Source organism: Melitaea cinxia, chromosome 19 (genome assembly GCF_905220565.1).
Source record: "Melitaea cinxia chromosome 19, ilMelCinx1.1, whole genome shotgun sequence".
NCBI lineage: Eukaryota > Metazoa > Arthropoda > Insecta > Lepidoptera > Nymphalidae > Melitaea > Melitaea cinxia.
In genome coordinates, this window is record NC_059412.1 from 2,735,987 (window position 1) to 2,763,434 (window position 27,448).

The 27,448-nt window shown below is 33.8% G+C and overlaps 1 protein-coding gene and 1 long non-coding RNA gene across 2 annotated transcripts in view; both read left to right on the forward strand.

Moving 5' to 3' along the window:
* The window catches only part of LOC123663053 (hemicentin-1-like), a 47,374-nt gene that overhangs the window by 749 nt on the left and 19,177 nt on the right, over positions 1-27,448 (forward strand). The window contains exons 2-33 of the mRNA XM_045597794.1: positions 839-1,014; positions 1,459-1,688; positions 1,894-2,016; positions 2,133-2,222; positions 2,464-2,604; positions 6,380-6,545; positions 6,640-6,818; positions 7,119-7,191; positions 7,525-7,553; positions 8,025-8,140; positions 9,708-9,829; positions 10,600-10,740; positions 11,141-11,254; positions 12,134-12,403; positions 12,976-13,148; positions 13,432-13,600; positions 13,902-14,150; positions 14,374-14,446; positions 14,691-14,896; positions 15,212-15,371; positions 17,974-18,098; positions 18,621-18,789; positions 19,436-19,530; positions 20,071-20,224; positions 20,912-21,033; positions 21,519-21,662; positions 21,828-21,962; positions 22,701-22,816; positions 24,475-24,705; positions 25,091-25,244; positions 26,343-26,460; positions 26,928-27,138. Coding sequence (XP_045453750.1) covers positions 839-1,014; positions 1,459-1,688; positions 1,894-2,016; positions 2,133-2,222; positions 2,464-2,604; positions 6,380-6,545; positions 6,640-6,818; positions 7,119-7,191; positions 7,525-7,553; positions 8,025-8,140; positions 9,708-9,829; positions 10,600-10,740; positions 11,141-11,254; positions 12,134-12,403; positions 12,976-13,148; positions 13,432-13,600; positions 13,902-14,150; positions 14,374-14,446; positions 14,691-14,896; positions 15,212-15,371; positions 17,974-18,098; positions 18,621-18,789; positions 19,436-19,530; positions 20,071-20,224; positions 20,912-21,033; positions 21,519-21,662; positions 21,828-21,962; positions 22,701-22,816; positions 24,475-24,705; positions 25,091-25,244; positions 26,343-26,460; positions 26,928-27,138 — 4,774 coding nt within the window. The remainder of the gene's footprint in view (positions 1-838; positions 1,015-1,458; positions 1,689-1,893; positions 2,017-2,132; positions 2,223-2,463; positions 2,605-6,379; positions 6,546-6,639; positions 6,819-7,118; positions 7,192-7,524; positions 7,554-8,024; positions 8,141-9,707; positions 9,830-10,599; positions 10,741-11,140; positions 11,255-12,133; positions 12,404-12,975; positions 13,149-13,431; positions 13,601-13,901; positions 14,151-14,373; positions 14,447-14,690; positions 14,897-15,211; positions 15,372-17,973; positions 18,099-18,620; positions 18,790-19,435; positions 19,531-20,070; positions 20,225-20,911; positions 21,034-21,518; positions 21,663-21,827; positions 21,963-22,700; positions 22,817-24,474; positions 24,706-25,090; positions 25,245-26,342; positions 26,461-26,927; positions 27,139-27,448) is intronic.
* Positions 4,229-4,846, forward strand: LOC123662647. The gene is made up of 2 exons (XR_006744533.1): positions 4,229-4,339; positions 4,425-4,846. It is a non-coding gene; the product is annotated as an uncharacterized LOC123662647 (long non-coding RNA).

A 27,448-nucleotide genomic window follows, 5' to 3' on the forward strand; every position in this document is an offset into this window, starting at 1 on the left:
ACTGCGGGGATGTCATTGCGGCGTACGAGGCTCGCTCAGTTCAGCTCATGCGCTAGATAAGCTAACGTGATGATGGTGATGTGATGATGAGCTGTGCTCGCTACATTCACATGGAATTTAACAAAAAATTTATACAGCCTGCAGAGTTATAAAATAAATAAATTTCTCAAATAAAAGTAGCTTAAGTTATTCATTACTACATCAGCTATTTGCCACTGAAAGTCTCGTCAAAATCGGCCCACCCGTTTTAGAGATTAGCCAGAACGAAGAGACAGACAGACAGACAAAAATTATAAAAAATGTTATTTTGGTATATGTACCGTGTATACATCCATATGTATTTAGTAAAAGCGGTTATTTTAATATTACAAACGGACACTCCAATTTTATTTATTTGTACAGATTTGCAGTTCTTAATTATGGTTAACGTGGTCTAAAATAAAAAATAAAACATCCTTGAAAAGTGATTTAGTAAAACCGATTAACTACTTTTTATTTTAGAACCAAAATATAATCCTATCTTTTTTTAAACATAAGCATAAGAGGTAGGAGCTGGTCGTATAATGATTCAAACAGTTTTGCATTACCCATAAAGATAAAACGGTTCTTAAACAACGACTTCCTTTTAACCTAAATTGATTATGAAGTCAAAGGTTAGCGATAAACCTCGTAACGTTACTATAATGATTAGTGCTCTCCAAAACTTTACTCAAGAATGAGCGTTAGCTTACCAATCTAAATCTAAAATGACCGCGAATATTCTTTTTGGCATAACTTTTTTAACTTTCGTTTCAAATTATCAACAGTATGAAGTTGTGCCCTCGATTAATGATACTAGGATCAAGTTGAGCGATGATGATGGCAAAGGAAGTTTGGTGTTTGTTTTCGACACAACGGGATCTATGTTTAACGATTTGAGGCAGCTCAGAGAAGGCGCTGAGATGATTTTGAAGACTGCGCTCGAAGACAGCAATGTTATTGCTAATTTTGTTTTCGTGCCTTTTCATGACCCTGGTAAGTAAAGTTATTATGACCTTGCAGTTACAGTCTGCCTTTGGAATGTTTATAGTGAGAGAGATACACCTACAGTTACATCACAAGATACTTAATGATAATAACATTATTTACTTCTACAAGAACAATAACAGAACGCTTATATCAACTTAGGAAGGGATGATAAAATGTTAATTGGATCTTTCATCTTGTTCATGTTTCTTTTCTGCCATTTTTTAAAAATTAGTTTGTTATTGGAAAGTGTTTTACTTAATTATTTTTTATTTATTATTTTAGGTATACCTATATTATATAATGTATATGTGCCAATTGTATTATTGTTTAGTGATTGAAGAATTAAGTTAGCTACTTTCGTAAAAGTTTCGTAGTTCGTTCTTAAAAGTTTGAAATTATTACAGCATTTTAAATATGGTTTCTTAAATAAAAGTTTTGGTTCTGTAACAGCTGTTGGACCGGCAACAGTAACAAAAGACAAGCAAGTGTTCAAATCAGCACTAAATATAGTTCGCGTTTATGGAGGTGGTGATTGTCCCGAAAAGTCACTAACAGGCATACTGATGGCCTTAAAAGTCAGTAAACCTCGGTCCTTCATATATGTATTCACTGATGCTACGGCTTCCGATCATAAGTTGGTAGGATCGGTGCTAGACTCTATTCAGAAGATGCAGAGTCAGGTGAGTGTGAAGTAGTAAATTTACTTTTATTAGTAAATGAAATACATAAAAATTGTCAGAATGGTAGTAGAGACTTGTAATGGGCTATGTGGCAAAGGTCGATGCACCAAAACTTATTTTATTATTATTATTAGTTACCTTAGTTATTATCACTAAAATAAAGATCAGCAAAATTGTTATAATTTTTTAAACCTTTTGGTTATAGGTGGTTTTTGTACTGACTGGACATTGTAACGACTTGGACAAACCCTCGTATAAGGTGTACCAACAGATAGCTGCTGCTAGCTCCGGACAAGTGTTTAATTTGAATAAATCTAGTGTTTATAAGGTATTTATATACGTTACGTTGATCAATTTTCCAAAAAAAAAAATTTTTTTAATGTACCTACAATAAAATTCACAGTAAAAAAAATCTTATATATATTGTATTTAGGAATTTCTTAGGTTTTAGAATTTGTTCGGTCCTCTATTAAGGGAAGGACTGTTAACTTGGGATCAGCCTTCAATCCTGCAGGATATAATTATACTCAGAAGGTAATTGAACATTTTCCATATAATCCACCTTCAAAAACTTTTATATAAACTTGTGACTGAATTTAAATGACTACTTAAATTCTTGTTATTATTTACTGTTCTTAAAATACTTAATCATCGCCTTCTTCACAAGAGACTAGAAAATTTACCAAATACTTCAACCAATATGACTATTGCCAAAACTCGATATGGTGGAATACTCGATAACCGTGGAATATAGGAAGTTTGATCTTGTTTCTAGATCCCAGTAGATAAGTCAGTAGGTGAAGTTACGGTGTCGGTCTCCGGTTCGAAACCTCAGATTAAAGTGGTCAACCCAAGCGGCAAAGAACTCACTGGCCCACCACAATTAGTCACTACTTTGGATTTGTCAGAAATTATGGTAATTAACTCACTTCCCTTTTTTAAGTAGTTATGTAGTTTATATGGTAGTTAAACATGCCCACAATTGTGGGTTCTTTTAAGCAAAGAGAAATGTAATTTGAATAATTTAATATAAATTAAAAATCGTTGGTATGCGCATATAAAATAAAATTCCAATTTGACCTTTTTAGAAGTATTGAAAGTTCTTCGACATTTTGATTTTCGACAATACGAAAAAATACGCTATCACAACGTGAGCAGGCCTTAGAAATTACACGTTAAGGGCGCCACTGCCGCGCTTTGTGGTTTTAGAAGTTGTAGAAATAGAATAATAAACTAATTTTAAAGTTATAAAATTTTAGTAGCACGCGGTCAGAAAAGGGGGTAGGTTCGGAATCAGGCGCGTTAGGCACCTGATTTTCAGCCTTTATTTCCTTAGCTGGCCCACGCCACGACAACGTACCTTAGAAAGTAAAATGGAAGGACACTGGCCTGACTAATTCCCGGCGATGATGGTCTTCAGTTCCGTCTTCGTCCGATGACCGGCGGAGATCTCCACCGGTGTAAATGCCAGTAATCAGTCAGCCCGTTATTAATCGAGGGCAGTGACTCGATTTGTAGCAAAGTATAATCAAGCGCACAAAGCGCGGCAAAGATATAAATCTAAAAATAAATCCTGGAACGAAGAAAGTTCCGAGTCAGGAAAAGAACAATTCAGAAACCAGTGTCACAATTAGCAAAATAATAAATAATTACAATTTTCTCGTTAAGTTAAGAACACCAGCAATATGTAATTATAATAGATATCATGAGAACTTACCCCAGCGGGATTTAAGCCGAGTTAGGGTCGAGGTTAGGTCTCGAGGTTCGGCGGCAACGAAGTGCAAAGAAAAAAAAGAAGCAAAGACACGCGAGCAAGGCGCTCCTTCCCGCGCTCGGGAATATTGACAATCAAAAGTCTATGCGTTAAGCATAGTCTGTATTTTTATAAATTATTAAGTTTAAATTTAGATATTAAATTATTTTATAATTTAAGGAGTAGACAGGAATATTAAATTTAGAATTTCTAATTACAATTAAATTGATTTTATTAAAGAAAGATCAATAATTACTAAAAAACATCAGCGGCATCTATCAAGTCTGTTAGAGAAAAAATGCCGATATGAAACACAAATAGTCACGAAGTGTTGAAAAATGCCGATAGATGGCGCTACAAGTAGAAGCATGATAAAAATAAAGTGAAAAAACTTAACCTTTACTACAAGATCTTATTTATTAGAGTAACGTTCCAGCACAACGTTACAGTACCCCGCCAAAAAGCGTAGGATTTTGCCAACTAGAGCAAAATCCGACTGAACTAACTACTAAACTCACTGCAAGATAAAATACTTAATTGCAGTCCTACACACCAACTATGCATAACAACTAAACTTACTACACTTCCATTCTATACATACATCACATCACATACATCCCATCACATACATCACATTGCATACATCACATCACATACACTCTTTCACCTCTCATAATAATCTTTTAGTCAGTAGTAGGTAGCGACACAAAGATCCTTACACACAGAGTAAACAACTGCAGCACTATGTTGTTCACTCAATAAGGTAGTTTAAGAGTATTAAATAGTATTATTTAGTTTATTTAATACAGCATAATTTAGGTAGTAGATGTTAAAAATATTAAAGTTGACAGCAGTATTTAGTCTTAGTATAAATGGGGGTCCATTGTAGTCTATATGGGTACCCTAGTTCGTTCAAAAAGATTTGAATCAAACCTTTCCTCTAAACTTTTAACACGAGATAACAATTCCGACAAGGATGAAAGTGCACCTGTGATATCGACCTCGGGGTCAATACCCGACTCACAAATGTCAGTAGTGGGAATAATAGGAGTCAATTTATTTATCTGTCTACGCAACCCTAGTACGGTTGAAGCAGGTTCCTCGCCTCTGATTAATACTTCATAGTTTAATTCATTTTTGTTTAGCAAAAAGAATTTAATGGGGTATGTTTCCATGATATCTAGCGATCAAAACGATTACTATTAAGTTATACAAAACAATAAGATAACGTAGGTTACAGAAATCTTAAATAGTTAAAATTTTAAAAGTTATAGAAGTTATACAAATCGCAAATAGTTAAGATTGTCGAATAATAGATCAGCTGTTTACATGTAAGTATAGTTAAATGGTGTTCTTTACAAAGTATGCTACCTATTACCTACACAGAATTACGCTTAGTGACAAATAAAATGTAAAAACAACGATAGAAAATTTATGAATTCGGAAATGAAACTAATTGTAGGTAGTTGAAAAATTTTTGTAAAAATAAATTGAATTTAATAGTTATTACTATAGCTCCGCGAACTAACACGTATTACAACAATTAATAGAGTTTTGTAGTAATTTTATAGTTTTAAAGCGATATGTTAAATAACTACTTAAAAATTTTGACGTATAGCATAGGCCGATTCGAAATAACAAAATATTGTAGCAAATTATAACATACGAAACAAATATACAATTATAGGAAATATAGTGACAATTAAACAATAATTAAGCAAATAAATAAGTACGTACCAGTTCGCTCGGCGATAGGTCACCTCACGTTCACAATGCAGCAAGTGTAGGTAGATTAGATTTACACAAAATACGAAAAAATACGCTATCACAACGTGAGCAGGCCTTAGAAATTACACGTTAAGGGCGCTACTGCCGCGCTTTGTGGTTTTAGGAGTTGTAGAAGTAGAATAATAAACTTATTTTAAAGTTATAAAATTTTAGTAGCACGCGGTCAGAAAAGGGGGTAGGTTCGGAATCAGGCGCGTTAGGCACCTGATTTTCAGCCTTTATTTCCTTAGCTGGCCCACGCCGCGACAACGTACCTTAGAAAGTAAAATGGAAGGACACTGGCCTGACTAATTCCCGGCGATGATGGTCTTCAGTTCCGTCTTCGTCCGATGACCGGCGGAGATCTCCACCGGTGTAAATGCCAGTAATCAGTCAGCCCGTTATTAATCGAGGGCAGTGACTCGATTTGTAGCAAAGTATAATCAAGCGCACAAAGCGCGGCAAAGATATAAATCTAAAAATAAATCCTGGAACGAAGAAAGTTCCGAGTCAGGAAAAGAACAATTCAGAAACCAGTGTCACAATTAGCAAAATAATAAATAATTACAATTTTCTCGTTAAGTTAAGAACACCAGCAATATGTAATTATAATAGATATCATGAGAACTTACCCCAGCGGGATTTAAGCCGAGTTAGAGTCGAGGTTAGGTCTCGAGGTTCGGCGGCAACGAAGTGCAAAGAAAAAAAGAAGCAAAGACACGCGAGCAAGGCGCTCCTTCCCGCGCTCGGGAATATTGACAAGCAAAAGTCTATGCGTTAAGCATAGTCTGTATTTTTATAAATTATTAAGTTTAAATTTAGATATTAAATTATTTTATAATTTAAGGAGTAGACAGGAATATTAAATTTAGAATTTCTAATTACAATTAAATTGATTTTATTAAAGAAAGATCAATAATTACTAAAAAACATCAGCGGCATCTATCAAGTCTGTTAGAGAAAAAACGCCGATATGAAACACAAATAGTCACGAAGTGTTGAAAAATGCCGATAGATGGCGCTACAAGTAGAAGCATGATAAAAATAAAGTGAAAAAACTTAACCTTTACTACAAGATCTTATTTATTAGAGTAACGTTCCAGCACAACGTTACAACACAAGAATTTTACGTCGGAGTTTGGGTAGTATCAATATTACATTATTTTTCTAGATAGTGAGAGTCTTGGAACCTGAGCCAGGAAACTGGAGTATTATAGTGGGAAGTGAGGAAGAACATTCGGTGAAAGTGGTTGGATTGTCCAATCTCACTTTCCAACACGGATTCTCGTTGAAACCACCTAACTCCTTGGAAGAAACCACCTATCGACCCTTACAAGGTTTTAATTTTGATTCATTACTAGAGACTCACGAAATCTCCTTAAGAATACATTATCTGCACGTACCGTAAAATTGTTTCACACAATATTCCAGATGCGTACAACCACATGATGATATCTCTGAGTGAAACCAATATTTCCCTTCAATTGGAACGTGTTCAACTCCTCGGTTTAGACGGAAAAAATATATTTGAAGTGCCATTGAAGAAAATTGATAAAAAAACATATGTCGCAGATGCTTTTGTACCACCGAATGACTTTTTTAATATTGCTGTAAGTTTTATCGCTTTTTACTGTTCGTAAATATTTTAAAACGAGATATTATTAAATTGCACATTGTACTTGGTATTTCTTATACTATGTACATGCATTATAAATATAAAAACATAATAGAGTGGAGTGAATTAAAACAATGAGTTCAAAAACTAGGAATCTCTTTCAGATAAAAGTTGTCCCACGTCGGGCGACAACTTTTTCAGTAAACTTTTAACTGAGGTAGGGCACAGCAGGAACTGACCTAGTTATATAAAAATAACTGCTTCTTTCGATTTATTATTATACACTTTGTTTTAGATCATCGGACACGATGAATTCGGACAAGAATTGCGAAGAGTTGGGCCCACAGCCGTCCAAGTGAAAAGACCAGGTGTGATAGAAAAATAGGATTAAATATTGTTCATTAATGATAATGTTTACATGAAATGAAATTGAGAGATTATCATGTGAAAATATTGAAGAAAAGAATACCATAAAACAATGACACTACTATGAATATGTATCACAAAATATAATATACGCGAATATCTAAATATTCGCGTATATCCAATTTCTCATGTTCCATGTTATAAAAGCGACATTATTAAGTGAACGTTTTGTTTGTAATATTTTTTTTTATATGTAATATATATTTTAAATTATTGCTTATAGTAATAAATTTTGCATTAAATCATTTATAATAGAAATTTTTTATCTGTTACAGATGTCCCAGAATTAACAGTGCCGCAGAGGGTATTATAAAATTATTCTTGTATTGAACTAAAATGTATTATTGGTATTATTTTATTGATTAACAAATGATATGCGACCGAGACATTAAAATTAGATTTTGCTTATATGCAAAGCATAAACAAGACAATAGTTTAAACATATAAATAAAATAATTATTAGCGCAGATAATAAAACCTCATTAAAGTAGATTCATAGAGTACATAGAGTATAGCTGTTGCTGACCTGATGGTAAATGGTTACCGTAGCCTATAAGGGCCTGCAACAAGACCAGATCAACCAGAAGCATCGCAAGCGTGTTGCCGATCCTGTCCCTGACCTTCCAGGAGCTCTGGCTACCGTATGCTTATGTGTCACCCTTAAAGTATAAAAATGTACTGAGCATTGCATAGCAAATGTTAAACCATAAAAGTATAGAAACCAATAGGTATAGAGCATATATTATACAGGTTATATTTCATTAATGTTGTATAGATAATGGCGTGTACACATGAGCGTGTGAGACTGTTATGTCACTCTCGTAGCGCCGTGCCTCAAGAAGTTGCCTGGAACTTCGGTTCACTTCGCCTTATGAAGCCTGAGAACGCTTTGTGAGTATTTTCATTGCTTGGATGTCTTCAGCATTTTCCTATATAGGTCAAGACAGACGAAAGATAACACAGTCAATACATGCTGCCAAAACCATTATAAATTATTTATGTTTATATAATGTATGTAGTTCATCATCATCATCATCATCATCACTTCAGCCCATCGCAGTCCACTGCTGGACATAGGCCTCCCCAAGTTCGCGCCAGACATCCCGGTCTTCCGCAATCCTCATCCAGCCGACACCGGCAATCTTACGTATATCGTCGGTCCAACGGGCCGGAGGACGTCCCACACTGCGTTTGCCAAGACGCGGTCTCCACTCTAGGACCCGTCTACTCCAACGGCCATCGGTCCTGCGACACAAATGACCAGCCCACTGCCACTTCAACTTGCTAATTCTGTAGGCTACGTCGGTTACTTTCGTTCTCTCGCGGATAGTCTCATTTCTAATCCTATCTTTAAGAGAAACCCCAAGCATAGCCCGTTCCATTGCACGTTGAGCGACCCTAAACTTGTGGACCAGTCCCTTCGTCAGTGTCCACGTCTCGGCTGCGTATGTTAACACAGGCAGGACGAATTGTTCGAAGACTTTTGTTTTCAAGCATTGCGGAATCTTCGAAGTGAAGACTCGACGAAGCCTGCCAAACGCCGCCCAGCCCAACCGAATCCTCCTATCGGCCTCCCTCTCGAAGTTGTTGCGGCCAAGTTGGATAGTATGGCCTAGGTAAATATAATCCTGAACAACTTCGAGAAGGGTACCATCGACCGATACCGGTATCGGTATAACTTGGTTGTTAAACATGACTTTCGTCTTATTCAAGTTCATACAGATGTATGTAGTTGTATGTAATTAATTATGTTTGGATGTTTCCGTCAACCCGCAGCAGGATGTTAGAGTCTGAATCGTGGATATTTTCTGGATTTATTTTGGTGAGGTCAGATAAAGATAACAAATACGATACGTGCTGCAAAAAGCTAGCTATTTTAATAAAAAAATTGTGTTACTTTTAGAACAAAAAAAACTGATTTCTAATACACATTACTTGGGATATCTCAAAAACAACAACACACGAGTATAAGTATTCAAATACAAACAGAACCATTAAAGTTGATACGAATAGTAAAAAGTAATGAGGTAACGCACATAAAAATTCAATCCAATTAAGAACTTCCTCCTTTTTTGAAGACGTTCATCACATCAGCCTATCACAGTCCACTACTGGACATAGGCCTCCACAAGTTCGAGCCAAAAGTGGCGTGAACTCATGTTTTTTTGTTTTTGAAGACGTTACTCAACTAAAAAGAAATCGTTACTCAACTTAAAATCTGTAAAAGTAAAAATCAAGAAGCGAATAAGATAATATGATACCTTACCTCTTTTTACCACTTTTTTAATGGATTCATACAGTCTTAAACACATCCCACAGCTACACATAGGCATAGGCTTCATTCGCCGTAAAGGAGATTACTGCTTGGATCAAAATATATAGTACATATATTAGTACACTTTTCTGACCCGAAGACTATACACAGTCACTTTGTTTTTTTTCATATTTGTCTTAACAGAGAGACTGCCACTGTGGAGTACGTGATCAAAGACATGAGTGAAGGTAACGTTGGAGTTTATCACTGCGTAGCGACGAACGTCGCTGGACAGAGTAGAGCGAGCACTGTCGTTGATTTGATAGGTGAGCATCACTGTACACATTAGTAATATATAACCGTCCTTTTATTGTAAACTGTAGTCGTACGTACGCGCTCATTGGATGGCTTAAGCAGAACTACCTTACCAGAATAGCTCGTATATTAAGACAAAATAAAATTTAAAAAACGAGTATGCTTTAGACCACACGTCTGAAGTAAAACTTATGAAACGAACGCTCCCGACACGCATTTGCCAGCTAACTCTCCAAGTCAAGCGTGAGTAAATAAGTTTTACTTCAAAAATATATAAGATTTATTTTTACATGTAACGTGATCTATATACTATAATACCTACAGCATCCCCATTTGTAGTACCGCAGTTAGCAGTTGAACACTTTATGTGTATAATCTAGATATGTTATCAATATTTCCTCTATTTTAGGGGTTGTCGGTAAGAGATCGCTATTAGTGATATGCCTTTGCATATTGTAAGCTACAATATTTTTACTTTCTTTATTTTATCCAAATATACCACGTTAAACACACATTACACATGCACTAAATGTACCGATGAATGATGAAGATGCTTCGTTCGTTCGTGGGTTTGATCGACGTTCATTACAAATATTTCTATAAGTCATTTGGATCTTTCAATCAACATTATCCCTTTTAATTCCTTTATGTATATCCCTTTTTTCCTTTTATTCACTTTTATTTTTTTTTTGCACTATAATGAAGACTCTTTCGGACTTTTCAAATATCTCAAAAGATATGAAATTTATTTAAAGCTTTATAAAATCTGTTTAATTCCTAGTTGATCCACCACGTGTCAACATATCGACGGCAAACACGACTATATCTGAACACGGACACTTGGCGATAGCCTGCACAATATTCAGTGAAGCTCTTTTACAACGTACTCAGCTCGTGTTCAACGGGACGTTTTGGAATTATTGTAAGACTTTAACTTGACAATAAGTCAACTTTTAAAGATATATGTTTATTTCATGTTCAGGAAAAAAGTTTGAGAGGACACTTTTAGAAATAAAAGTACAGGCAAACTTGTCAAAATTGCAAGCCTATTCATTGAATATTTTTCAAATTATCGAACCATAATCATACAGATACTGTATATTTTATATTTTACTAGTTTTTAGTTTAGCAACTAGGCCCTCGTGGACTATGCAAATTTTGCTGGTCTGTTTTCTCCCCTAAAAATATAGCCTATGTAAAATAGGTCAAGTATTTTTTTAGTTCATCCATTATAAAGAAACAACAAGTCAAATATCTCATGTTTATAATATTAATAAAGATATGTTTAGGAGGTATAACGCTGACTGGTATTCTTTATCCAGCGGTGGATATGAGGTTCGAGCCATCGATGGACGGTTACTACAAGTTTAGGAAAATTATACCAAATGTGACTGAAAAAAACTCCGGTTTATACACATGTGTCGCTGCTAATAGAGGTAAGTTTCTGCTTAATACTATATAATATACTTGTTGTATTTACTTTAATAAATTTACTACGATGTTAAGAATTTATAGGATCCTATATCTTCGTCTTGGAATACATTAATTTAGCTATTGGACTAAAACATTATGCCAAGTTTTCTTATAAATTTAGGATCGATAAAAATAAATTTCAAAAGATCTATCGTTGGTCATTCTGAGTTTCCTATAATTCGACATTGTTGCAAGCGCTACAGTCATGTAAGGAACTGTGTAACACTATAATTAATAGCAATGATATATATCGAGTTTTACATCTCAATAAGCCAACCCGCATTAGAAGAGCGTGGTGGGTTAAGCTCTGATCCCTCTCCTAAATGGGGAAAGAGGCCTATGCCCAACATTGGGATATTACAGGCTGAAGCGAGCGAGCGAATATCTTAATATTTAGTCACCACTAAAATAAAAATTTATATAAATACAGGCGTAAACTTTACTTTTTAGGCGTAAACTTTTAATAGGCTGTGACTGGTTAACGACTGAGGTGATAAGATGATAGACGTTATTCTTGTGACAGTCTTTTTTGAACGCTAAATTAAAAATATGAATAAAATGTAATAAAAAAAATTCTTCCTAAAATTTTAAAATAACAATTTTTTTTAATAATTTTGTAATTAAATATGAATAAAATTATTGCTTTATCTAAAAGGCCGGAATCACCTGAGTATTATTGACGCTGTTTATTTTAATTCGATATGTACGTTTTTACTCGTACAAGCTATGTTTAAGATATTATGTCCATTGCTAGACATCCACAAGACCTCCACAAGTTCGCGCCAAAAATGGCTGAACTCATTTGTGAAAATTGTGTAAATATAACACTTTCTGCACAACAGCTGGTTACGCGAACGATTCAATGCAAGTAACGGTTCAAGTAGAACCCACAGCACAAATATTAGGACCCCACACGATCTCTAAGAGTGAACATTCGGACGTACAATTAGTTTGTCACGTTGAGAACGCCCTCCAAATACAATGGTTACATAATAATAAAACCATATACGACAGTAAACAAATTGATAAGAATTATAACGCAGTACTGGATGTTAAGAATGTAACCGATGATGGTATTTGGACTTGTAAAGCTATCCGAGATTCTTATAATGGTATGTATGTAAAATATGTATATATTTTTCCTTTTAACTTAAATTGTTTTCAATTTTAGATACTACACATATAATTTAATTTTGGAACTGTAAATTAAAGTTAATGTGAAAAATGTTAATTTTACAAGTATTTGACCGAATTTAGTCGTTTCTTTATGGAACACATGTATTAGACATCTATACAAATAAATAAAATTAGTGTCTTTTTGTAATATTAAAATAACCGCTTTTAATTAAATTAATTTGTATGTATACACGATACATATACCAAAATAACATTTTTTATAATTTTTTTAAGTCTGTGTGTTTGTTCCGGCTAATCTCTGAAACGGCTGGACCGATTTTGACGGGACTTCCACTGGCAGATAACTGATGTAATAAGGGGTAACTTAGGCTACTTTTTATTTTATTATTTTTTTTGTATCTTATAACTCTACGAACTAAACAATAACTATTTTTTTTAAATTACACGCGGACGAAGTCGCGGGCGCACCTAGTTAATAAGAGATTTAAATTATCTAATTTTGAAAATTCTTGCACATCACACATTGGATTATGTCTAAAATTTTCAGCATTCGATACAATCGAACTTATAGTATTAAAAAAACCTCAAGTAGTCATCGAAGGTGTGAAAAATATAACAGTTTTGAACGGAACCACACACGAGCTTCTCTGTACAATAGTTGCAAAGCCAAAACCACGTATTTTGTGGCACATGGAGACGGAGAGATTCCTGCCCAATGTGGTAAGTTTTTAAACAAAATGCTATATCTCAATTTGATAAATCTTTAAATTTTATCAAAGTCCACAGTTGTAGCTTATGTAAATAGGTCGACTTATAAACTCTTTATATCGTACCTCAACTACATATGTATGTTACTGCAACAATTGCTAAAACTGTAGACTATATATATACCTTCATCATCTTATTAGAAAAAAAAATTGGATGGTACTGAACTATTATATTTTCAGCTACAAAATTAAACATTTTTTTTTCGAAACTCTAAATTGTTACCTTTCTGAACTAGATAACGAACCCTGAACCGAACGTGTATAAGAGTGTCCTCACACTGGATAGTCAAAAGGAACCAATAAACGGAACGTATTTTTGTTTTGGGGAAAACGCTGAAGGCATCGACCAAGATAGCGCTACTATAAATGTTAGGAGAAAGATGGTCTTGATTCAAGGCTTTACAGGTATTTCTTAGAATCTTACATTACACATTAAGGTAATAGCGATGAGATAGCAATCTGTAGTTACAGTACTTGGCTGTTATATACGTTAGTGGTATTCGTAAACAAGCATTTTTTTGCATTACTCTACATATTTTACTGAGTGATTTTATGAGTAGCTTTAATTATGGTAAAGGATGGAATTATTACGAGTACGAGTTTGTTATGTTATTTTAGCTTATAAGCAATATCTATTTTTAATTGCAGTTGCGACCACAAATAATAACTATTTAAGAGATTTCATTTAGTGTCAAAATTTTTACAGATATATCGACAGAACTATTTGCCCAAATTGACTTAATTTGTAACATTGACTCCTACCCCCCTCCCAATATCACATGGTACCACAACGACACTCGTATCCAAACTAACGACAATGTTGATGTGTCTGGAAACAACACTGTTGTCAAAATACATAAGGTTAATTTCGATGACTTGGGTCTCTATATTTGTAAAGCTGATAATGGCTTTGAAAACATGACGGTCAGTGGAACTTTGAGAGTGCATGGATTAGGTAAGTCTAAAAACTATAATTAGTTTGAAATAAAAAAAGCATATATTGTAACTGTAGTTAAACCTGACTTTGATACAGATAATAAAGAAAAAAAGTTTCATATAAAATTTTAGTATTTTGTGAATTAATTATTTTAAGGACCAGAATATCGATATAGATATATTATATGTTATAATTACATATAATAATTACATATTTAATAAAAACATTGAAATAATTTCAGAAAAACCTGTGATAATAAAGAAAATAAATAAGATAGTAACGCAGAAGGGAAAAACAGCAGAAATCACATGTAGGTGAGATTTTTAAAGTTAAATATCTAAAAATTAATGCAATTATATTTTCAAATTAAAGTCCTTTAGATTTTAACTTCTTACTTGTGTACATTTGTAACAAAACAGGGCTTAGTACTTATAGGTCTTCAAATTTACTTCAATTAAGGTCTAAAATTTTAAGCTTTATTGTTTGGATATTTTTTTTCTATGATTCCGATTATTTTTTTCGAAGATTTCCGACATCTTAATATAACTCTTTTTACAGAATACAAAAAGGCAAACCTAAACCAAGTATATCTTGGTATTACAAACATAATTCCACAGAATACTCCGTTTTGCCTGATGGAGTGACGATAAAAGATGAAAATATCGTAATAGTAAAGACAAAGAAAAGTCACTCAGGTATATACAGATGTACTGCAGAAAATATCCTGGGAGCTGATATGAATGACGTTGAATTGATTGTTCAATGTAAGTTTAGAGTTAATGTATCCGTTCTTAATGGTTTTTTTTTATTAGCCATTATGAAAAGCAATAATTAAGTTTATTTTGTACCTACCTAAAGTTTTACTTTATTTATAGGTTGTGAAAGCTTCAGTGCTACATGTATTGTTTTATTTTATATGCTATGTAATGTAAAACTGTTTTATTTTTCAAAATAAATAGGTACCTAAGTTAATTTAAATTATTGGAATTCACGAGGACAGAAGGCAAAGCATTAGCATGCCTCCCTTATATTTAGAAAGTTAGAATATTAATTTTTTATTGCTATATCGTTTATTGTAGATCCGCCTGAATTTAATGTATCACAAGAGTCTCATTTAGAAGGTCCAATAGAAATGAAATCTGGGGTTGAAATAAAGTTAAGTTGCAACGTTTCGGGGATTCCCCCTCCAATCGTGACTTGGACAAAAGACGGATATCCGGTTACGTATTCTACTCATGTGTATGTGTACAAATTTAATTTCTGTCATAATTTAGACTAGTTTTATTATTATTAAAATCAACATCCACAGGCATTACGCTTATCCTACGGGCAATTTATTATCAACTGTACTTTGACTGCCTAGAAAAGCTAGAACATAGTCAGACTGTGACAGTATTTTAAATTAAAATTTGATACCTAATAATAAATGTCTAAAAGATAAATTGTTTATCTACGACGTTATAACATCGCGCTAAGTACATTAGGATCTACAAGCGACTGTTGAATCAAACGCGTTCATTTTATATTCATTGTAATAATGGCTAAATAATTTTATTATTTAGGTACTTTTTTAAACGTCAATTTTATTGAAAATCAATTTAAATTTTTTTAAAATAATAAAATTTTAAATTTAATTTAATAATAAAATTTTTAAATATTATTGAAAAAAATATAAGTGTAGTTTCACACACTGTATTGAAAAAGACATTTAAAAATTGTCTCAGAATAGGTTCCTGTGGAACAATTTTATGAAAGCTGTTGTCGAGGGTTACTATAATTTTAAAACGTTTTACTGGAAGTTTTAGAATATATCATCATCATCATTTCAGCCTATTGTAGCCTGTGCTGGACATAGGCCTCCAAAAGTTCGCGTCAAAAATGGCGTGAACTCATGTGTGTTGCCAATAGTCACCACGCTGGGCAGGCGGGTTGGTGACCGCAGTACGGGCTTTGTCGCACCGAAGCCTGCTGCTCGTCTTCGGCCTGTGTATTTCAAAGCCAGCAGTTGGGTGGTTATTCCGCTATCGGTCGGCTTTTTAAGTTCCAAGGTAGTAGTGGAACTGCGTTATCCCTTAGTCGCCTCATACGACACCTACGAGAAGAGAGGGGGTGGCTATTATTATTATATTCTTTATTATATTCTTTATGCCGTAGCCACACAGCTAATTTTATATATATTTTAGTTTTAGTTAATATTTAAAATATATACTCACGACGTATTATATCGCACGAATAATTGTTCGATAACTCATAATCATTACTAATATTATAAAGCTGAAGAGTTCGTTTTTTGTTTGTTTGCACGCGCTAATCTCAAAAAGTAGTGGGTCGAATTGAAAAATTCTTTTTGTGATGGATTTACTTATAGAAGGTACTAGCGACCCGCTCCGGCTTCGCACGGGTATAAAATATAATTATAGCCTATGTCATTCACTGAAAAAATGATTAAAATCGATCCAGTAGTTTTGATTTATTCATTACTGCCCGTGACCCGCACGCGTTAACTTAGAGTAAAAGCCGGCCGGAACCGCCGCAAACGCTACGTTCCGCGATTTTTAAATCTGTAATATCTTCGAAAATATTCATTTAAATCATATGCTGTAAAGAGCCATATAGATCTATATTAAATCAACAATGTATTTAAGGTATTTAATTGGATAAGGATTAATGCTGTATTGGTTAAAATCGCTTCGAAAATTGGCCATTATTTGTCGTAAAAAGTAAATGACAAAAAAATGTTATTGTGGGATATCCATAAGAGATAGGTATATACCATCGCGGAGTTTTCTATAGACCTTTTCAATGTGTACAATACTTAGTACATTATTTTGATAAATCTCGTAGGGTTCAGCCTGCGTTTGCAATTTAAGCGAAAAAAAAATAATTATTTACGACATAACATTAGAAAACTCAAAAATAACAGTATTTCTCCACTATTTAATGGATGTTATTATACATATAAACCTTCCTCTTGAATCAATCTATCTATTAAAAAAAACCGCATCAAAATCCGTTGCGTAGTTTTAAAGATCTAAGCGTACATACATGTGCAGGGACAGAGAAAGCGACTTTGTTTTATACTATGTAGTGATATGACCTTATCAGATTTATTTATTTATTTATTTATGAGATGCTAGTTGACTCTGCAAACGTTGTTTTGCCATTAACCACCTTAATCCCCCCCCCCTTATAGCTTAAGAGTATGAAACATAGATGTTGGCCGATTCCCAGACCTACCCGATATGCACACAAAATGTCATAAAAATCGGTCCAGTCGTTTCGGACGAGTATTGTTACTAGCGCGATAAATTTATATATAAGATATAGACCTTTTTTTTTCAAATTAACGCGTGAAACCGCAGGGTACGGCTAGTTCCAAAAAAAAAATTAATTGTGTTTAAACAACTTTTGTATTTCTATATTTTACATTAATCGTGCAAAAAAAACCACACATGTAAGTCTAGAATGTAACCATAATATTTTTTTAAAACTCATTAACTTTTTAAATAAAACAATCAACTGGACGGTAAGATTTTCCAAACAAAAAGGATGCGTGTTCTCAAATGTTTCTTATCATTATAATTTTACGTTTTAATCAAGAATACATTTTAAATACAATTTAGACTAATATTATAAAGCAGAAATGTTTGGTTGTTTGTTTGAATGCGCTAATCTTAGAACTCAGAAGATATTTTTTGAAAAAACTGTAGTTAAGCTATGGTTTGAATTGAAGGACTACAGACTTTAAAATATTTAAGCAAGCTTTTCCTCTAATGAACGCGAAAGAAACAACAGTATAATATACAAACAATAATAATCAATTATCGTGTATAAATTTCAGATATTTATCAAACGACAGTGTTTTAGTGATAGCTAATGCTACAGCATTTGACAGTGGCGTGTTCAAATGTAATGCGAGCAGCGCTTTGGGCTTTGTTACTAAAGAATTTAACGTTGCTGTTTATCGTAAGTTTCCTGATTATTTTTTATTATTTTATTGACTAAGCAGCCAACGCTGTATTTGATTGGTGTTTTATTTCATTAAATTATATAGACCATTATATTCCCTAGCATGGAAATTACTTGCTGAATTAACCTACAGCGGTGTATACCTAATGTTATAATGTAGCAATTTTATTAAATTTTTAGTTAAATTTGATGCCATTACTATTTCGATTTTAAGTCTATATAATCACCAATGGTAAAATAAATATTGTCAAATTTTGACGCGTTAACGCAACGATCACACCGTTGGCTTATGGCTGTGGCTTGGTGGTCATTGGTTCGATTCCCGCACATAGCGAACACTTGTGTTAGCCATAGATAAATAGATATCTTTGATATGGTCTGGGCGTTTATTCTTGTGTGTTTTGTTTCCAAACGCCCGACACAGGAGTAAATTCTAGTGGGCGCTGTTGAGTTTGATACGTTTATTTTTTAATTATTTAATTTCATTTTGTATCTCAAAGTGTGTCTCCTCCCACTCAGAGCCGCCACAGATCACGGTCCCTCAAGATCGAGAGGTGTCAGTGCGTGAAGGTGAGATGGTGGTCCTCCACTGTGACGCGGACGGAGCCCCATCGCCACATCTGGCCTGGCTGAAAGACGGACACCTGGTTACTAGTCCGAGGCTCTATGTTGATGAGTACGGTTTGAGGTTAGTAGTTTTTACTGAGCTAGGGCACAGCAGGAAATATCCTGCCCAAAATCTGGAGTAGTCCGAGTGAGGAAGTACTTCGACCTTATAGAAGATCACGGGAATATAATACTTGCTTTCGAGCAGTGTTGGGTTCCTGTGGTGAGGTAGCCAGAGCTCATTGGAAGGGTCGGGAGTAGGGTCGGCGGCTCGAGGTGGTTCTGCAGTGTTATTTGGCTGTTATCTTCTGTAAAATCGAGGTCCACCTAATTTTGGGCTGCTCCAATTTTAAGCAAGATATTTTCTACTGTTCTCTACTTCAATAAAACTTCGGTAGTAATTGGTATAGTCACGTATGTCAAATTTTTTCCTCTTACTTTTGTTTTAACAATTTAATTTTATAAATTTTAATTTTATCAAAAGACAGAACACAATAATAAAAAACGTTTCCCACTCGACGACCAGGTGCGTGTCCAGAAATTAACACAGCGTAAAAACAGTTGTATTGGCAATGCAAATATTTGCCTAGAAAGGGGATCCAAACGCTAGCCCAAAAATGTTTTGCCGTGACCTTTGCGCCAAATCAACCAATAACGTCTCTATATATTTCAATTAAAATAATAAAAAAAAAATCAAGCAATTAAAATAATAAAATAAAAATCCCCAGATTCGTGGCAAATGTAACGGACTTTGGGGAATACACCTGCCTCGCGAGCAATCAGTATGGAAACTCTTCACTCAACTACACTGTTTATGTTTGGGGTAAATATCAATAATAACTACTTCTTCGATTAAGCTCTGATCGTTCTCCTATATAGTGAAAGAGGCTATGCTCAGCAGTGGGATACTACAGGTTAATGCGTTTAAGTGTACCTGTTATACCCAAAATAAGCGAAGCATTGGAAGTCGTAGCGTTTTTTTTCTCAAACGAAAAAAAACCGACGAATTTACATCGACAAGTATATTACAATACACATTAATAGAGATAACTCAAAAACTACTGGTCTGAACTCGATTCAATTTAAATGGGACCACATGACTAGTACTAATTTCGATTAAAAAAATTATCATCAAAATCGGGACTCCCTGTAAGAAATTACGAAGTAACACAAAAAATAAAGTGGAATTAAGAATCATTTTTGACGACGGTTACAAATAACATCTTTTTTGTAAATTATATTTGCAAATTTTTTTTTCTTAAAAACTGAAGGTGAAGAAAAATTAAGCAAAGCTGTAAACATAGTACGGTAGAAAGTTAAAACCATCTTGATATTCTAGACAATGAATTTTTTTTCTCTCCAGTTCCACCACACATAGAGCCACCATTAGAAGCAGTCCAAGACGTGGTCACGGGATCTAATGTTCATCTAGAGTGCGACGCGGTCGGCTTCCCACTGCCGGTCATATTGTGGGAGTATCAAGGTGAACTTTTGAGTGAAAACACGACGGATTTGAGGTATGGCTAACCAAGAATCAAATTCAATCAAAACTGCACCAAGATGTAACTTTCAGTATACAGATCAAGAATTTTAAAAAATGTATTTAATGTACAAACGTAGTCCTCTATTCCTAAAGAAGACTATGGCTATGTTTAGGAAACAGCCAACTGATATAGATACATTTTTTAAAAAAATATATATGTAAAATTTTTTTTTCATTAACTACAATGGCTTCGCGCGGCCGCCATGTTTGATTTTTTTTTAAGTCACCTATCTAAGAACACTTGGGCAGCTAAGACGAACCTAACGATACCTCAATTATGTAAATCCGTTCAGTGGTTCTGGAAATATGAGGTAGTAAAGAATATTACATACAAATATACATACATACATACAAGATACGAGCGAAAAACATAACCCTTCCTTGGCAGTCGGGTAAATAATATATACATGTATGAATACATATATTTTTCACCCAGCCTCAGGGCGAGAATTAAACCCAAAACCCTTGGAATAGAAACCAAGATCACAGTAAACTGCGCAAACGGCCTAGTAATAACATAAAACAATATACATTTTATTAAAGTTTATACGACATCGATATATGTACCAACCGTATTTCCTCACTTTAATCCACGAAACATTGATATATAAAAACTAATGACTGGAAAATCATACAGTAATATTTTATATCTTTATTCTAGTTTCGATGAAGTTGGTAATCTATACATAAGCAATGTTAGCTCGAAGTACGAAGGTTTGTTCGCGTGTGTTGCTGAGAACATCGCTGGTGATGCGAGGAAGAATTTCATCGTTAATGTAATTGGTATGACATTTTTACTTGGAAGCCCATTTTTTGGAAGACTGAGTCTGGTCTGTTTATTCTTTGTTTGGCATCCACGTTTTATTCTAAAGACAGGAGTAAGTTTTTTATTAGATCCTTCTGTTATAATTTTTATGATTCTTATAACGAAGACAGACCTTAACATATTGCTTTAAAAACTAAGGGATAAGATAGAAGAAAGTAAAGCAAAAAGTTATCCTAGTTTTGATTCCAAGAACTCACTTAGGAGCCTTCCATAAATTATGTCACGTGTAACATTACCGTTTTGGATCCTATAACAAATATTACGCCACAAAAGGGCCTAAGCCTTCACCGATAAATGATTACATGGTTAAAAATAGCAAGCAGATTCTATTTTTCATATTGAAGATATAAATAATTGTCCTCAATATCTCTTCAAGCTCCCCTTCACCATATTTTCTAACGTATTTGATGGACAATCCCTTACCTGTCAGATTTTTTTTCAGAAAAGCCAAAAATCCTCGATGATAACTACACAAGTCCATACCTGGCGTCTGACCTCGACTCATCTCTGAGCATTTCTTGCCGCGCCACAGGGAGACCTCGCCCTTTCATCGCTTGGATTAAGGATGGATATTACTTGGACAAAGGTGTGTATTTTGCTAGTTTTTTGTATAATATCAAATTTAGTAATCATAAGAACTAACTCGTTAATAATACTTTATCTAAAAAAATGTTGGGATATCTTTTATATATGTGTCAAATACCTTGATGTGTTTGATATTTTTCCTTTACACGGTAATACGTAATTACAGACAGTAGATATGACATAGAGGTGGATGGTACACTGACCATCAAAAGTCCGACACAAGACTTAAGCGGCGAGTACACGTGTGTGGCTACTAACAGTGCGGGAAACGATACCAGGAACATGAGCGTCGAAGTGTACTGTGAGTATTTGATACATTTTAGCAGAATGAGTAGTAAATATGTAAAAAATAAACCTTTTAGTAACGTACGGCGCAGCCAAAAATATCCTGTACAAAATTTGAAGCAGCCCAACTGTGGAAGTACCTCGACCTTACAGAAGATCAAAGCTAAATAATATATACTGTATTAAATTAGTGTTGTGTTCCTATCGTGAGTAAGGTGACCAGAGCTCCTGGGAAAAGTATGTGGTTAGGATCGGTATCATGCTTACAATACTCGTCTATAAGCTACGGTGTTCACTTAACATCAGGCGGACCATATGCTCATTTGCCACATTTATACTTATTTAGTATAAGAAAAAACGTAAACATTCAACAACCCCTTCTAGGATTTTTCGGACTCGGAAAAAATCCTAGAAGGTAGATTTGTTCCCCATAATCGGTCAGTCCGAGACTAATATCTGTGTTACATTATACATATATTACGCAATAAATTAAAGCATCGGCATATGTAAATAAGTGGTTATTTAACTACATGCGCTATTAAAATAATGTTTAAATTGGGAAAATAGAATAGAAAAAATAGATTTTCAGCGACAAGCGACCCCTTGTGCCTTACGATACTTTATTAAAATTAATTTGATGTATGTTATTTCTATTTTGGTGTACAATAAAGTTTATTGTTATGTTAATAGTAACGCGATAAATTAAATTTATAAAGCAGAAAGTTTTCTTGCTTAAAAAACTGATAATTTTCAGCACTACCAACATTAGTGCAAGAGGAAAAGGCTACGAGTGTAGCAACAGCGGTGGAAGGGAGTGAAATGGAATTGCAATGTCCTGTGATGCACGCAGACACTGTCAAATGGTATAAGGTTAACACATAACTCTATATTTGATTTTAAATGACATTTCTCATCTTTATGACCAAGGAACAATATTGATTCCAAAATCATTACTAATGAAAATTGTGTATCCTTCGAAAAATCTAAAATCTAATTTAGACTGTATATCGACTCTGTTAATCATGCAGAAAAACTGTATTATGTCTGTAACTAAATTTAAAGTACTAGCTTCTACACAGATGCAGGGGTCCACTACAATTACAATCCATGTCAAAAAAATTATGAGTTAATAAAGTCTTTCGGTTAATTGACATATGTAGTAACTAATCTTGTTTAGAAACTTAGCAATATCGCTTGCTATTTCGACGGAAATATGTTTTTAATACTCGCCTACACAAATAGAATGATTAAGGTCACAGGTATACACGACAATAATGATCAATGTCCTTCGCCTCGCAATGGCTACTATTGTATCTTATTATCAAATCAGTTGCGACCCTACCCATTATTTTGTAAGTCTCTGTGCATCTGGCGTTCATAACAGGCGTAATGTTCTTGTGCTTGCTGATTCTTCACCAAATGTTTTCGCTTTCGCCGAGAGTATTGAAAACAAGGTCCAACGATGTGGCCTCTCATGCCGTTTCATATTTTATGAAATGGACGTACACTGAAGACTTTTAGAATAATTTTCTGTGACTAATGCAGTCAAATCATAATTATATTAAACGAAAAAAAAACGACTTTATTTTACAAGAAATATAAGATTGGTAGTCGAAAAAATTGTCGATAAAATACGCATTATTAAGAATAATTTCAAAACCATTCCTCAGATTTAGATCAAATTAGAATGGCATAATTATGAAAACCACATCTTTCAGTTAAAATAAAAACCACCAAAATTATTACACCCAGTAAAAAGTTAAGAGGCAACACACCTTCTCCATTTTTTTTTGAAGTCTGTTTTTTAATGTTTAAGTATCACGTTAATCTTTCTAATGCTGCAAATAATAATATTACAAAAAAATTAAACGTACTTTAGATTAAGCAACTTTTAATTACATTATAATACCTGATAATTTATCAAAAAATAATATCATGATACGTATTCTTTAACTTAAACTAAAACTGTATTTTTATCTTGAAAAACATTTTTACATCATTTATAAACTTAAAACGCAATTACCTCAAAACAAAAAGAAAAGGTAATTGATCATTATTGCAGTGGAGTGGTTACCTTCGAATATAGCATACGATAAAAATCACGAGTATTTTATTTTTTGAGAAGAAAAATAAACGAGAAAATATTTATCCGTCTAATTGATGAAGAGCTTTAACCGCCAATTATACATGAATAAAATAAAAGAATGCCTGCGGTCACCAACTCGCCTGCCCAGCATGGTGACTATGGGCAAAACACATGAGTTCGCGCTATTTTTACCGTGAACTTGTCGAGGCCTGTGTCCAGCAGTGATAGACTGAAATGATGATGATGAAAATAAAAGAAATCTGCCGTTAAACTCGTATTATGAAAAATTGTTGGACCAATTTCAGTTGAATCTAACTCTTACTTCTTCGTTTTTTTGTCTGCATGTAAATTGCCAATATTATAAAAAGCGCATAAAAAACTAGGAAATATGGATATCAATGCATCTTTAATATATTAGTAGAATTACCAATATATCTCTCAGGACGCATCGCTTATATCTACTGGAGCTCTAAAGTTCCCCAACGTATCTCGCTCGGATGAAGCTGAATATACATGTGTGGCTACTAACCTCGTGGGCTCTGCTCTAGCACGAGTCGCGTTACAAGTACAATGGCCACCCGTACTAGGTTCTCCAGGGGATGAAGATCTAGAAGTTCTACAAGGGGTGGACCACTACTTCCACTGTGAAACAGATGCAAAGCCACGGGCTAAAGTTAGTATTATAAGCTTTTGTGTGTCTCCAGTAGATCTAGGTTTGGAGATTTTATATATCGAGGTTGCTCCATCGTTTTGCTGTTAAAAGTAATTGATGAGTTTTTTTACAATCGGCAAGATTCTTAGCAAGAATCTATTCTAAAGAGTATTGTTTTAAGGATGCTTTTTATTACATATTAAATTTTACAAAATATTAAATTTACAAAAGTTCTGTTTAAAGTCTATTTTATGTTGATTTTTTAAATATTTTTGTATAGATATTAGTATCTAGACTTGGTCTTGGTTAACTTACCTTATCATTAAAACTTTGTACATACGCATCAGTTCAATTGCTATGAAAAGACCGTAGCGCAGAAAATTGTTAAATACAATATTATTGCCAGACAAAGTGGCTGTTCAATTCAAAACCCATTTTTGGTGAAGATAAGGAGGTTTTGAGGTGGCTTAATGTTCGGTTGCGGCACACTGGAGTGTATGAATGTGTTGCCAGGAACGAACACGGGACGGTTCGTAAACGATTCAGCTTCGATGTCCTGGGTAAGTTAATATTATTGACATATGAAATAATTATTGAAACTAACATAGTTAAGGAAAAAAAATGTTACTAACAAAAAATGGACGTACGTCTGAAATAAATTATTATTATTATTATTATTATCTATAATATAAAAATGAGTCGATGAATGTGTTGCTAAGCGCAAAACTCGAGAACGATTGGACCGATTTCGCTAATTCTTTTTTTAAAATATTCCTTGAAGTACGAGGATGGTTCTTACGGACAGAAAAATTCTAAAAAAAAAAAAATTAAATTTCCTGAAAAAGTCTAAAAACAACACTTTTCTATACTCCCATACAAAAGATTTGTGATAATACTTAAAAATCAATTTGAACTTTAATACCATACGATAAAGTTTGTGTTAGGCGATACGAAGTTCGCCGGGTCAGCTAGTTATATGATAAAATTTTAAAAAAGTTAAGTAAAATTAGGAAATCCACCTCTCTGTCCAATATGTGTTAATTCATAGTCATGTCTGAGAACATTTTATTGACCCAAGGTACATCAAGATAAATCTTGTTAAAAATTTGGAGCAGCCCGATTAGATAAGTGCCTCAACCTTATATACGATCTTAGCTAAATAACACAGTTCTCAAGCAGTTTGTTGTATTCATGTGGTGAGTAAGGTAGGCAGAGCGCTTAGGAGAGTTAGGGGTAGCGTTTGCTATACGCCTGTAATACTACTGGTGTGTATAGGTATACCACCAGGCAGGCCGCATAAACCGCGTTGATAGTATGAAAAAACATTTTTCGTAGATAGTTTCCTCGCGAAATATGTTCTGTTTTTACGGACTAGACTTGACTAGGCTAACACACAGTAAGCGCATCTATATCTAATACTAGCTGCCCGGACAGACTTGGTTCTGTCAAAAGTTAATAGCATTTTTTTTTTGTATTAAAACCTTCCGTGGGCCTTAAGGAACATAAAGTGATTGAGCCATTCTCGAGTTATGCGCTTAGTAACATTAATTTTTTTATATAGATAAGATTATTGTCTAAATATTAAGGATACTATGTTAAACATATTATGTAGAGCAGTCGAATAACTTGTAATTGAAATAATAAAACATCTTTTTCAGAACCACCGTTTATATCGGAGTTTGATTTACTAGACGTTCAGCTTAAATCCGGATTAAATGCGACATTGGAATGCGTGGCTAAAGGATCTCCTAAACCAATGATAGAGTGGTCATTTAAGTAAGATTGTTTAATTTACATAGTAACTTATAACTTATTTAGAAATACATAGCACTTTATTTAGTAGGGAAGAAACAAGAATAATGCATAAATAAACACAGTTAAAAACATTACTTAAGGTGTATCACAGGGTTATACATATTGTAGGCCTAATATTTCATCAGATCAGCTGGTTTTGGCAGTGTTTTTTTTGAACCTTAGAAAAAATTATAACTTTGTTTTGTTTAAAAGTACTCAAGTTCTTATAATACCAATATATATTTTAATTTACAAAGCCCATGTGTAGACTTACTAAAACATTAGTTCATTCATAGTATTCTGTATATTGCCATAAACGATAATATAAATTGTACTTATCTCCTGTTTTTATTGTTGTAATTTTGCTCAATCTTGGTGTACAATAAAGAGTTTTTATTATTATTATAGAGTACATAAATTTCTATAAAAACAAATTTTTGTATTCACAGCAACACAAAATGGTCTGTCGTAAATACAACGATAACAACCAACAATGTGACACAACAATCCGAAGGACTGTTCCGTTGTAACGCGAAGAACAAAGCGGGTATCGCACATCTCGTGTACAATATCGTTGTAGTTGCCAGTGCGACTGTTGATAGTATTGTGATGTATTTTAATGGAGAAGGGACTCGTGTGGGAGACAGGGTGGAACTTACAGTGCGTTTCTGAAAATTTTATATAAACTAAGCTGATATTACTACTTCATCTTTATTAGTTTGATCGCTTCAATCGAAATTTATGACTTTGATTTTCTATTAACGATATCTATACATATAATAAAATGGTAGGAAAGTCAAAACTGTACATTGAATATTTTTTTAAAAGAATACTTGGGGTGTGATCTACAATCGATACCGAAGCCAAAAATATAGTTTTTAGAATTTTTGTCTGTTTGTCTGTATGTATGTCCGGGATAAGCTCAAAAAGTACTGCATGGATTTACTTTAAATTTGGCACGAATATTATT